General features: G+C 30.6%; 2 protein-coding genes across 2 annotated transcripts; one reads left to right on the forward strand and one right to left on the reverse strand.

Moving 5' to 3' along the window:
• Positions 1-172: 172 nt before the first annotated feature.
• LOC113515135 (ubiquitin-conjugating enzyme E2 L3) lies at positions 173-7,567 on the forward strand. The gene is made up of 4 exons (XM_026899286.3): positions 173-380; positions 1,012-1,107; positions 3,169-3,355; positions 6,058-7,567. The coding sequence occupies exons 1-4, from the start codon at positions 354-356 to the stop codon at positions 6,210-6,212; spliced, it is 465 nt and encodes a 154-aa protein (XP_026755087.1). The 5' UTR covers positions 173-353; the 3' UTR covers positions 6,213-7,567.
• A 332-nt stretch (positions 7,568-7,899) lies between these two features.
• Positions 7,900-13,119, reverse strand: LOC113515134 (histone deacetylase 8-like). The gene is made up of 8 exons (XM_026899285.3): positions 12,958-13,119; positions 12,589-12,778; positions 11,718-11,859; positions 10,849-10,955; positions 10,245-10,437; positions 9,531-9,703; positions 8,637-8,837; positions 7,900-8,163 (listed from the first exon to the last, which is right to left on the reverse strand). Exons 1-8 carry the CDS (start codon positions 13,036-13,038, stop codon positions 7,925-7,927), a joined length of 1,326 nt encoding a protein of 441 aa, XP_026755086.2. The 5' UTR covers positions 13,039-13,119; the 3' UTR covers positions 7,900-7,924.
• Positions 13,120-13,333: the final 214 nt, after the last annotated feature.

Genomic DNA, 13,333 nt, shown 5'->3' on the forward strand with positions numbered 1-13,333 from the left:
AACTTAATTTGCTTTGAGCTTTTTATAAATAAATAAGACACACAATTAACTAATTAAAACTGTAATATTATCAGTGAAAATATGATCAAGATAGTATTAATTATCAGTACTGTTGTAATTTATTATTGACATAAAAAAATGGACTGTACATTTGGAGTAATATAACGCAGTAATCGGATTTTCTTAATGGTCGTCAATTTAGTTACACTTATAATAGACATTTTTCACTCGATTTATAATATTGTCGATTGTGCAGCATAATTATGTTTGTAGTGAGGACCTATATATAATATAATTCATAATAAAAGTTATTAATCAGTATCTCGTTAAAGTTTTAACATAAAATTAATACAATGGCTGCAACCAGACGACTACAGAAGGTGAAACTGTATTTCACTTTTGTGTTCTTAAAAAACTTACGTCCATTATAATTTTTAGAAAGATTCTGAAATTTACAATTGTCCAAAATATAATACCACTTTTAGTTTATTTCAATTGTTGTTTTATATGCAATGAGTGCAGTAGTTGTGTATTCCAATTTCGTTGGCCTAGTTACAGTTACAAATTATATTTCTATTTTATTCAAAATCCATACTTATAAGAATCTATTGTCATGAACATTAAGTAAATAACTCAAAGACAAATATCATGAATCAAGCAAAATAATTATTATTTTCACACACTTTAGTGTGACTCATGCATGTACCTACGAAATTTTTATTATCGCTACCTTCTTATAAATATCTCCATTTAATACCTGAATTTTATTACCATATTACTAAAACCCAAATCTTTTTGTAATATGGATAAAACCATATTACGCCGACCCCAAATGATTGGGATAAGGGTAGGAAGATGATGAATACCTGAATTTTAATGTATTTCTATTCTATATGTAAATTATGCTATAAGTATTTTAAAGTATGTAATTTATCTATAAATATAAGGATATTTATATATTATATATATTTTCTCATTGAATTATTTATTTAACATAATATTATCTTACAGGAATTAAATGATATTAGACAGTCAGGATTAAAATCATTTAGAGACATTCAGGTTGATGAGTCCAATATCCTCACGTGGCAGGGTCTTATTGTCCCAGTAAGTATAATAACATGTCTATAATTTCTGCTTGTTTTTTTTACAGAAAGTTTGGAGGAAATAATCCATACTATGATATAAAATTATTATTTACAACTCTTAGCTACCAATATTTACAAAACTTGTATTAAAAGTTAAAATATGTATATAAATGCACATGAAATAATATAATGGTTATACATTAGGGTGTCCTTTATATGGGTGAAAACAAATTTCATATAAATCAAATACAAAATTTTATCTTTATATGTCAACTATAACCCGTGCTGACAGAGCCTTGAATATTTTAAAAATAATTGTCTTTAACTATCTTTAACACTTATCGTTGTGTATGTGTAATAAAATGAAATAAAATGTTTAATAATAACAATCGAAGAGAAAGTTAAAAAATAGTATTTATTAATCAAATGAACATAACAAATCATCAAGGATATTTTCTTTTAAGGGTCTCTTTTACAGTCTGGATACAGATTTCTATGCTCTTGTACACAGTGCAGCAAAAAATGTTTTTGTTCTTCCTTTGTAGTGACTAAACCATGGAAATCTTGCATAAGTTTTACATAGTTCATACAAATAATCAGACATATCTTCTTTCGATGGAATGTATCTTTTTACAGAATCATATGAACTATCTCTTTGTAAGTTTGCTACAATATTCGTCTTAGTTTGTTCATCTACTTCATCATCAAAGAGTGATAAAACAGCCATTTCTTCTGACAAATACCAAAGATGTTGACTAAACATGCTCAGGGAAGCTTTGGAGATCTCTATTAATAGTTTCATATTCCTTAAGACTTTTTAAAAAGCGCAAATCTTGATTTGGGGCCTTGATTGCCAGACTACATCCAAGCCCTGGTTTTACATATATAACTGCAATGAATAAACAAATATCTTAAAGGGCTCTTTTATCTTTGGTGCTAATTTTGAATTGAGATTGCAACAAACATATTTTCCAAGAGTAAATGGCTGTAGCCATCCACCTGGCTTGATGCATTGCTCCAGGAGGTCTTATTTTAATATTTTTCTCATTATCTCCTCCTAAGAAAACAATAGATTATTGAATTAGTTCCCGATAATCATCACATACAATGGATTTTTGCAGTTCTTGATTATAAAATATCAACAATTCCTCAATCCTCAACCTCAAAAAAATGGCAGTGGAATTCCACTGCCATTTTTTTTAACATAAAAACAATACATTAATCACAAGAGTTACTGTGAACAAATGGCAAATACGACGGGTGCGCGCCGCTAGTTCGGCGTTACTTATATGAACAAGTCGGCATGGGTTATCGTTCTCCAAATGAGATAAAAATGTATTTTCGAGTGTTTTAGGAACATATGAACAAAACTAAGACCTATGCATTAAAAAATAAAAACTTTGAAAAATAAAGGACACCCTATTATACATATTGAAAGATAACATACTACTAAATTAATTTTACCTTTAGATTTAATTGTTAAAAATAAGGTTTTAAATGAAAGAGTCACATCATTTCTTTATCATATTTTATTATATTCTGTTCACTGTGATATTGTCAAATACTACAATATGTGCTGAGTGAAAGTCCCATTTGGTATTCACTGTAGGTAGTACATATAACGTTAACTTGTTGATATTTTTTCTATTTTGTATTCCTTTGTGAAATACCAAATAAATGTTTTCTGTTTGCATAAATAACCAATTTTAAAAGACTTATAGCAAATTGTTATAAAGCAATTTCTTTATATTAATTCATTATTAAACCAGATTCAACAAAATATATGAACACTATAAAAGCAAAATAATGAAGTGACATCAAAGTTTTATTGTGGTTGTTGTAAATGAAACTTGTTCCAGATTTGACATATTGGATCACTTTAAAATAATCATTCAGAAATATGAATAATTATTTTAAAAAATTTACATAGTCAGAATTGATATTTCAGTTAGCTAGTATACACATTTAGTAAAAGTACCCAATTCTATTAATTTCTTCATTTCCATACCTTCCATGTAACAAATATACAAAATAGGAATTTATATTTCTTGTATTAAAAAATGTATTTTTACCCATGCAGGATAATCCACCTTATAACAAAGGTGCATTTCGTATTGAAATCAACTTTCCAGCAGAGTATCCATTTAAACCTCCAAAAATTAGTTTCAAAACTAAAATCTACCATCCAAATATTGATGAAAAAGGTCAAGTATGCCTGCCCATCATAAGTGCTGAGAATTGGAAACCTGCCACCAAGACTGATCAAGGTATTTTTTTATTTTATCTTAGACATTTTCAAAATATACATAAATGCATTTATATAAAACTCATTGCAAGATATATTTTGCTATTTAATATCACTATAAAAGTTCTAGCTCAGTATAATAATGTGCTGCTTTACAGGTAACTTTTAACAAATGTTGATCAATATATCAATATAGTCATAATGACATTGATTTGGACTAAGAATAATGTATACTTAATCTGTTATATATATATATATATATATATATATATATATATATATATATATATATATATATATACATGTGGGACACTCAGAAAGTTTTGCAACATTAAAAAAAAATTTCTATAGGTAAATATATGAGGTCTGATAAAAAAAATAACCGTTATTTTCAAATTTTGTGAGTTACGTATGTTCGACTTTCGGATTTTTTTTTTGTTATGTTGGTACACATGTCTGTTATATATGTTGGCAATATCAGCCATTTTGGATTGTTTTCAAAGTACTCTCCACCAGCCTCTATACAAAGTTTCATGCGTCTGAACCAGTTCTCGAAACATTTTTTACGGTCCGTTCACACCAGACACCTCGTTTATAACCTGCTCGAACGCTGAGAGCGCATCATCCGGTGACGAAAATTGTATCCCTTTGAGTTGATTCTTTTTAGGAATAAGAAGTCACATGGTGCTAGGTCAGGGCTGTAAGGAGAGTGACCCAGGAGTTTGACTGGTGTGCTGTCTAGGAAGTCCCTCGTTTTGATTGCGATGTAGGCGGGCGCATTAACATAGTGGAGCAGTAGCCCGCGGAGCCCTGTGTTTGGTCGCTTGTTGCTCACAACAGAGAAAACTTCTGCCAAGCATTTGGTAGTATACCATTCGGCGTTAATGCTTCTTTGGTTTCGTAAAGGAATTGACACCAACTAGCCAGTCAAATTAAAGCTCGCGATCAAAATCTTCCCCCCGCTTCTACACTCGCGAGCAACCAAATCGACTTAACCCTTGACGGCGCACATATGGGTTGATTTTACTAAAACGACAAATGTCAATTATAAAAATGATATGGCATTCGAAAGCTTAAGATGTCAGCTTTAATTTGAGCCCCTCTAGCCCTTATTACAGCCTGCAGTCTGTTTTTCATTGATCTTATCAATTTTTTGACATATTCTTGAGGAATGCCGTCCCACTCCTCTAACAATGCTGTCTTTAGCTCGTCTACGCTTAAAGCAACTGGATTCTTATGGGACGAGCTTAAAAGAAGAGCTTTTAAGCTAGTCCCATAAGTGCTCGATGGGATTCATATCCAGGCTGAGCGCATGCCAGTCCATCGTGCGCAATTCGACCTCTTTAAGAAACTGCCGAGCGACTCGTGCCGTGTGACAGCGGGCATTGTCGTGCATTGACACGAAGTCTTTGCCGACAAACCCTGCGTAGGGCACAACATGATCGAGTAGGATGTTGGTGATGTACCGATCAGCTGTTAGCCCGCCTCCTCGGCCGCCCCCAGGCACGAAAACAGCTCAGTTTTTCCCTCTAAGGAAATACCAGCCCACATCATGCAGGAACCGCCGCCATACGCCACTGTTTCAACATAACAGCATTGGGAAAATCGTTCCCCCGGACGCCTGTAAACTCGGCCTCTCCTGTCACTGCCATGTAGACACATTCTGGACTCATCAGTAAACAGTACCGACCGTCAATGCGCAACGCTCCAATTGAGATGCTCTCGAACAAATTGAAGGTGCACTTGTCGGTGGCCTGCAGTAAATTTGAGGCCCGTCGCAGGCCTTTTTAGCGTCAAGTTGGCTTCCTTCAAGCGTCTGTATACTCGGATACAGCAAACTGGTTTAAGTGGAACTAGGCAGCGACTACTCGCTGGCTTAACCCTTGTTGCAACAAGGCAACAACTTGAGCGGCTTCTTCTGGTGTGGTATTCACGAAAACAAGGAATACAATTTATTAAGATGTATACCGGTCAACTTGTGATAAACGACTGATAAGGTAAACCGGGTGTGGGCGGGTTTTATATCGGGGGCAGGTAGCGCAACTCGTGGAAACCTTATGAAGAAAATTTTCCCTGACGCCCAATTAAAATGCGTAATTAAATCAGCGCTCAAGTTTTTTTAGGGTATTGATGTTAAATGAGAGCATAATTCTTCAGCTTTTGAATGACATATCATTTTTATAATGACATTTGTCGGTTTAGTAAAATCAATGCATATGTGCGCCGTCAAGGGTTAAGTCGATTTAATTGCTCGCGAGTGTAGGTCGCTTTATTTTGGTAGGCGTAAAAAAATGTGAAGGGAAGTTTTAAATTTAAAACGTATCTATTTTTACTTATAAGTACCTAATCATATTTTTAAATAAATTATAACTGGCCAGTCTCACATACATAAAAACTCTTTCTCGCAGACTTTCTGAGTGACCTGGTATATATAAAATGTGCCAAGTATTTAGTAAATAAATATAACATTTTTTTATCAAAACAATTATGCATAAAATGTTAATATTTTTATTTTTCTATTAATTATGTTTGCTTGTTTGTAGTAATTAATGGTTTAGTAAAACTAGGATGTGTACTAAAATCTGTAGGGTCTTACAATAAAATAGATTTGTGTAATTTGCTACATTGCTTAATCTATAACTTTCCTTATTGATATAAATATCATACATGTATTAATATAAAACAGAAATTATGATTGTTAAAATATCTTATTATTAATTTCAGTAATTCAAGCATTAGTGGCTCTTGTCAATGATCCAGAACCTGAACATCCTTTGCGCGCAGATCTTGCTGAGGAATTCCTCAAGGATCGAAAGAAATTCACAAAGAATGCAGAGGAGTTTACTAAGAAAAACAGTGAAAAACGGCCTACAGATTAAATAGTACTACTTATTTGAAAAAAATCTTTGTATGCTCTGGATTTACAACAACAGTTCACAATATTATAAAAATTGCTTATTACATATAAATGTTTTTTGTTATACCTAATATGGTGTTGCACTCTGAACAAATGCTAATTTAAATATTCTGCATTTATTTTTCAATATAGATAAAAAAGTTAACTGTTTAATTTCCTGACTAGGAAATGAAACAGATACTTTTCATACTTGGCTAACTTTTAAACTGTTACTGTACTTTTAATCATTATACTTTATCACTGATAAAAGTTATTAATTTTCAATCACCCTTTGCTTGCAATAATATTATATTACTTGTACAATAATAAATAGCTGCATGATTTAATGAGATAGTACTAGATCTGTATACGGATCTTTAATTCTTTACGTCTTTTATTAATTTGGGATAGGCAGAGATGGATGGATGTATTAGATGTATTAAATAAAATGTGAAATGCTGTGTTTTGAAGTTTTTCAGCTGGGTTATTGCTTATTAGGTTGTTAATTACTATTATGTATATAATACTACTTACTACCTTCAGTGAGATAGTAAAGAATATTTAGAATTAAATATTATCTGCCTTAAAAGATATAAACTTGAGCATACATTTTACATATTATTTGAGTATTATAGAATGTTGCTTTGTCTACTAGTCTTGTCACTGAGGAATTTGACCCTAACAATAATTTTTCTGTAATTGAATTTTAACAGTATTTAATGATTAAGAAATAGGACTGAACAATTTTCTATCGAGATCTCTATTATTTTTACATATGAAATTTATCAGTGAAAATTCTGTATAATTCATTAATTGTAACAATACAGTTTCAATTATGGAGTAATTACTATTAGGGTGGGCAAAAAAATTTCCTAATAAATAGACTATACATGAAGTTGTTTGAATCTAAGAAAAAAATATAGCAATGTAAGTAAACAAAAAAAAATATGCCACTGAAGATGTTCGTGTACCTATACAATGTAAGACCACAGGTGAGGAACAATTCCTAATGTCTTTTTGGTCGTGAAAATAGAACACAAAATTGTATTTGTACTCACATGATTCTGTGATGAGCATCTCTGTAGCTTTGACCTCTGTTAAGAAAACTGTCTGCGAAAGCTATTAATTTTTCCGTATGCAATATGCATAATTTAAACGGCTTAATTTCACGAAAATAAATTAACAAGTCTTTCTAGAAAATAATAAATGGATAACTTTAACTGTCTATTTATGCCCAAGTTTCCTATTTCATTTTCCACTATAAATTAATGTATTTTGTAACATACTGTGTTTTGATAGTTCAGTGAGAGAATTTTAAATATATTTTTTTTCAACTTATCTGAGTACTTATTTTTATACACTAGTTGTCAAAATTAATTTCAATATGCATTGTATATTATAATGCATCTAAACGGATTTTTAATAAGGTTTTTTTTAAAAATGTCTCACAGGGATTATTCTGTGCCCACAATCTATTATGACAGAATCTGTACTAACAAGAAAAGCAAACATTATTACTCATATGAAACTACGACTATTGAACAGAACATTTATCAAAGTCTAAAGCAGATATAAGTAAATAATTTTCATATGAATTAAATTAATATAGGACTTTAATCACAATTTCATGAACGAATAAGAATTTATTTATTTTCAAAAAATAAAAATCATTCAATATTTCATTTTCCTTTACTGTTATTCAACAAAATCATACACATCATTATAATTTAAACGTTTTGCTTCATTTCCTTTATTAAACATTTTTGACTCAGTATCATTACTGTTTGATGAAGCAGATTTGGAAATTATTCTATGTTTTATATTGGCATCTTGTAATTTGCCATGCATAGAGACATCTGTATGGTTATTACCAGTTTTTGTTTCTAGTCTTGGTTTCTCTGTTCTATTGTTTTCTAAGTATTTTTTTAAATTATCTGTAAGTGAATAAAATCTATGTATATAGTAAATACTAAAATTGGTAAACATATACCTACATATATTCAAAAGTAATTCGTCTTATAAATATAAATTACTCAACAAGATTAACATCAGAATTGTACAAACATTGTAGAAGTAAAAATTAAATACCAATATGCAACGAGTTTTGTGCGACTTTTAGTACTCCTTTAGTCGATTCTTACGACACCCACGGGAAAGGATAGGGTGGCCTATTGTATGCCGGAACCACACGGCCATTTATTAAGAATATATTGTTACTTATCTAAGAGATCCCTTAATTCGTGATTAGCCACTATAGATAAATGGCAAAGGAACTTATCATGCATATGTGAAAAAAAAAACGGATGTTACTGTCTCGTTCTTTCTTATTCACTTAGTGGTGATACCGTTTCGGTCAAAAAATTCATTTGCCACTTATCTGGAGTGGCAGTGGTGGTTTCTAGTATACCTTTTATAGTATCGATGCAGGCGTCTAAATAAGTCACTTGGTTAAGATCCCTAGCTAGTGTTGGTTCTATATGCAACATATAATCCGGTCCATATCTTATCCAATTGTTGTGTTCTGGAATATTATCATCTAATTCTACTCCAGCAACAAGAGCAGTGATGGACGACCATAGACGTGCAGTGTTAGCGTGGTTGTACCCTCCTTATATGGAAATAAAAAAAAAATATGTAGATTAAAATTCAAGAATAAATCTTTTTTTAACTAAATCATATAGGTATAATGAGGAGGACAAATTTTAATAAGAGATACTTATTTCTCATTTGTAGATATTTGATTCTATTTGCATATTAGAGGTAAATCTATGCCTAAACTTAAAATTTCAATTTATTAGCACTTCTTTTTTGCATAATAAAATTTTGTACAAGTGGCGAGATTAATGCCTTACGGCATTCTCTACCAGCTAACTATTAGACAAAAAAATATATAATATGAACTAATTTTCTAATGTATTTAAGTTAGTTTATGGTGGTTCATAAAACATTACATGCAATGTAACTTTGGATACTTCACTCTCACTTGTGTTTCTACTGCCAAGTAGCTATGTTTGTATGGATGCTCGGTTTTAAAGCAATTAAATTACTACTATAATGTAAATTACTCAAAATGCATGTAAGATACCATGGTCCTGTTCATATTTACATACAATGCTTACTAATGGTGGGCTGCCAGCTCCTATATCTTTCCAATTTGCATAAAAAAAATATACCTATTATGTTACGATGAATCTATCTTACTAATTTATTGTAGATTACACAATATCTAGACTTAAATGTGTAAAAATTTTATTGTGTTAAAATACTATAGGATCAAATAAACCATTTTCTTTAAAACAACCTCCGCCTAAAAGCAACGTAGGTTTTCTTTTGTCGAGCACCATTTTGACGCATGTGCAGTAGGCGCGTGCTGTAAGCGCAGCCCCACCGTTCGGGTCGCGTGCCAACGCATCCGCACCACACTGTACCACTATCGAGTCTGGAGCAAACTGAGAATATACTGCCGGAAACACCCTACAACAAATATAATAGATTTGTCACAACTGTTGAATGAGCGCTTTATTTACCTCTTATATAACAGTTCTCTAATAAAAAAAATGGAATTCTAGATTTTTAAATGAATAAAAATGGGATGATAAGCCCGCTTGGACTAGCAGAGTACCAATAATATATGAGAACGAAACCAAGTTAATTGGCCTATCGTCATGACCTAACCAAGATGGTTTTCCAGAGAGATCGTGTGAAGGTCGACCTGATATGGAAAATTGCTGGCAATTTGGCTGACAATCCTCATTACTAACAATCCCTTTCCCTAATAATTAGGATTTAATTCAAATCTATGTAAAAGGTGAATTAATTTTTCAATAATTGCCAATTGACCCTTATTAGTAGGGAGTTAGGAGAGCAGCCGCCTAGGGTATAAATACATAGCAAAATATTGGTTTAAACAATATTTTCCATTATCAAAAAATTGCATAGACTGTCAAAAGTTTTTAGTAAAATAAAATTGGTTTGTAATAAAATTAACTAAAAGATAAAGAAATAAAATACAAACGCCTGGAAGACATATTCCAAAGTGTCATCAGAATAACATGCATGGAGTGGAAAGTTGCATGTGTATCCCTTGCCAGCTAATGTGCCTATATCTTCAAGGCTACCAGTGCCAGGATAAAATCCAGGCTCATACTTATGAAATGATAGTGTAAACACTGATTTACTTAAGTTGTATGCATCCTGCACGCCATTACCTATGAATAAAAAAGTAGATTATAAAAATATAAAATTATTAGCTAATGAAAATAAAAACTCTCACCAAATTGCTGATATTCTCCGAAATAATTTTTGTTGGGTGTAAAACTTTACATTACATTGTGCATGACTGTAACATTTGTTGCAGGTAGATTTATTTGAAATTTATAATTAATATAAAATACAACTAAATTTAATTTCTATGGTTTGATTAAATTATTTAAAGGAACTTAAAGGATTCAACTGTGGATATCTATAGATTGAGGCCACCATAATTTCACGCCATGCTGTTTCATGAATAAATTTTCATTTAAACGAAGGCTAGTGTACATATACATTTATTTGGAAAACTTCCTTCTTTATAAAAAAAGTTTTATAATTAAAAAATATGTATATAAATTGTGACATACCATGGTGTATATCCAAATCAATGTATAATATTTTAGAAAATTTTAATTTCAATGTTTCAATAGCTAATACAATATCATTGACATAGCAAAATCCTTCAGCACCAAACCTGCATAAAAATTATCAGATCAATATTGCGATTTTAAATCATTGGGGCAGAAATGCAAAACTCTTAACAAAAGATAAAACTTAATACATTTTTTTGTAATTCATCAATATTAAAAATTTTTTTGTACAGTTCTAAAATTTAATTATGTAGAATGCATAATTTTAAGTTAAATATTGTAGAAAATAGTCATGTGTATTTAAAATAGAATTTTTGCTTTTTTTGTCTTACTACCTAATAGCAGCATCAGAAATGTAAAATTTCTTTTGAAGCCAGCTTATTCGGGTGGCTGGAAGTCGTCGAGTTTGCATTTAAGATGATTGGTCAGGACTTTCGAAAACAGTATAACGTATTTGCCTAATTGTAAGTAATATTGATATTATTTATGTGTGCAATATTGCCTATAGTATGTAACTACTTTAAATATAATTTGGTTTTATAAATAATAAACAATTTTTTTTTGATAAGACTTACTTGGAAATAATAGAAAGGACTAGAAATTAAGAGAAAAATAATCTTTATTATATTAAGTGGATAAGTCAATGCTAATTATTATGGATAAACATAAAGAGTCATGAAAATTTATAATTATTTTGGATCAGCAAATAAAACAAAAAATGTAGAGGTTTCCTTTGCCTAATTTGTTCTCTTAGTCACCACTTATATTAATATGAAAAGGAGTACTAAAACATTGTAACCTCTCTTTCATCATACAGAGAAGATATCAGGAAAATATTCTTTTTCTTTTTATTATTCTTCTTTTACCTCTGTGCATGATGCCAACCACCACACCAGTTAATGGCAACATTTGTAATGCCTAGCAATAAACACTTTGCTGCTGTTATAGAACCACCTGCTAAGTTGGACACCAAATCAAACATGTTAGATACTGGTGGACAGTCATAACCTGTAAAAATAAAACTAATTTTAATATTTTGAAGAAGGCATATATATATGCATGTCCTCTACCCATAGGTTCCCTAGAGAAGATTGCTTAGGGATAAAGCCAGCTTTAGTATGACTTCATATTAAAATAACTGTATTTATTATTTTATAAATGGTACAATAAAGTGTATAATAAATAAATACATTTATGTAATAATACAGGCTACTTTTTCTTGCGTAAAACAGAGGGTGGGGTGAGGGAGAGAAAATTTTTGTATGAAACTTATTGCATCATCTGATTTGCTACAAACTCTGCAGAATTATTGTTTATAATTCATAATTAAAGTATACATGTTTCTTTTTTCAAACTATTCTGTAAAGGGGGTAGGTTTCTTTTAACTATTTTATCTCTACCTATACCAACAACCAGAATTGTTGAACAAAATCAACACAAGCAAAACCCTGTAAAATCTAGTATTTAATAATACCAAAATTGTTTCAACACATTTTTTACAGAGAAAAACTAAGTGACTTGATATAATTCTAGTTATTTTATAGGGTTATAGTTATGTTACATTTTATTAGTTTTCTCTACAAATTTATCTACACGACCAAAAGTAACCTTTGCCCAGTATGCTAAAGTTTTACAATGATGCAATTGAAGTACCAAGTAGGTTCCCAAAATCACACGGCAGTAGATAGAACAAGCCGTTAAAAAATTCTGTACAATTAAATAAAGATCAGAAATTACCAATGCCATATTCTTCATCTTGTGGGGTTGATATATAATCATCATCTACAACAGAAAAACTCTTCAAATGGTCCAGATATAATTCTGAATGGAATTTTCTAAGATCATCATATGTAGCTGGTGAAGACTTCACTATTTTGATATTTTTGTGGAGGTTGTAAGCCACCAAAAGATCGTGTATTAAAGAAGCCTGTAAATTGTTATTCTTTTAAAATAATAATTCTTTTCTTTTTTTAAATTATAGAATTTATATAACGCATGTAAATGTAATAACTGAAGTCAGTAAAGTAAAAAGAAGTTCGCAAATCCAGAAAGACTGAAGATAATATTTGTGATAATAATATTTAAGACATTTAAATATTTACAAACCCGCCCATAAACAGCGGGTAATCGATCACATTGTTCAATTAAAACTTCATTCCATATGTAACAACATTTTATGAAATTCATAATTACACAAACAGGTGTTAATGAATACAATAACAAACTAAAATTTAAAAATCATCAATTTTCTAGATTGCATTTTTTTTAATTAAAACCATAGATTACAGAGACTATGTATAAAGATCGAAATCCATCCATTCAAAACAATCGATGGAGTTAGTTGAGATTTTATGAAAGATTTCGGAATAGAGTGAGGAGAAAGTTCATATTGGTCCTTTTAATAAAGATTTTGCTATGATTTTAAACTAATTAAGAGAAACAGGTTGATAATAAAAATGCTTAATATTGTAGTTCTCTTTTA

Source organism: Galleria mellonella, unplaced genomic scaffold, assembly GCF_026898425.1.
Source record: "Galleria mellonella isolate WM207_F2 unplaced genomic scaffold, CSIRO_AGI_GalMel_v1 utg312, whole genome shotgun sequence".
NCBI classification, from domain to species: domain Eukaryota; kingdom Metazoa; phylum Arthropoda; class Insecta; order Lepidoptera; family Pyralidae; genus Galleria; species Galleria mellonella.

Bases quoted from the DNA above. Each gene is read 5' to 3' on its own strand.
- LOC113515135 (XM_026899286.3), top strand. From the start codon at position 354: ATGGCTGCAACCAGACGACTACAGAAG. The intron at 381-1,011 runs GTGAAACTGTAT...ATTATCTTACAG, and splicing joins CAACCAGACGACTACAGAAG to GAATTAAATGATATTAGACA. The intron at 3,356-6,057 runs GTATTTTTTTAT...TATTAATTTCAG, and splicing joins TGCCACCAAGACTGATCAAG to TAATTCAAGCATTAGTGGCT.
- LOC113515134 (XM_026899285.3), bottom strand. From the start codon at position 13,038: ATGAATTTCATAAAATGTTGTTACATATGGAATGAAGTTTTAATTGAA. The intron at 11,860-12,588 runs GTAATTTCTGAT...TTATTTTTACAG, and splicing joins AGATGAAGAATATGGCATTG to GTTATGACTGTCCACCAGTA. The intron at 9,704-10,244 runs GTTTGTATTTTA...TATTTGTTGTAG, and splicing joins TTGGAATATGTCTTCCAGGC to GGTGTTTCCGGCAGTATATT.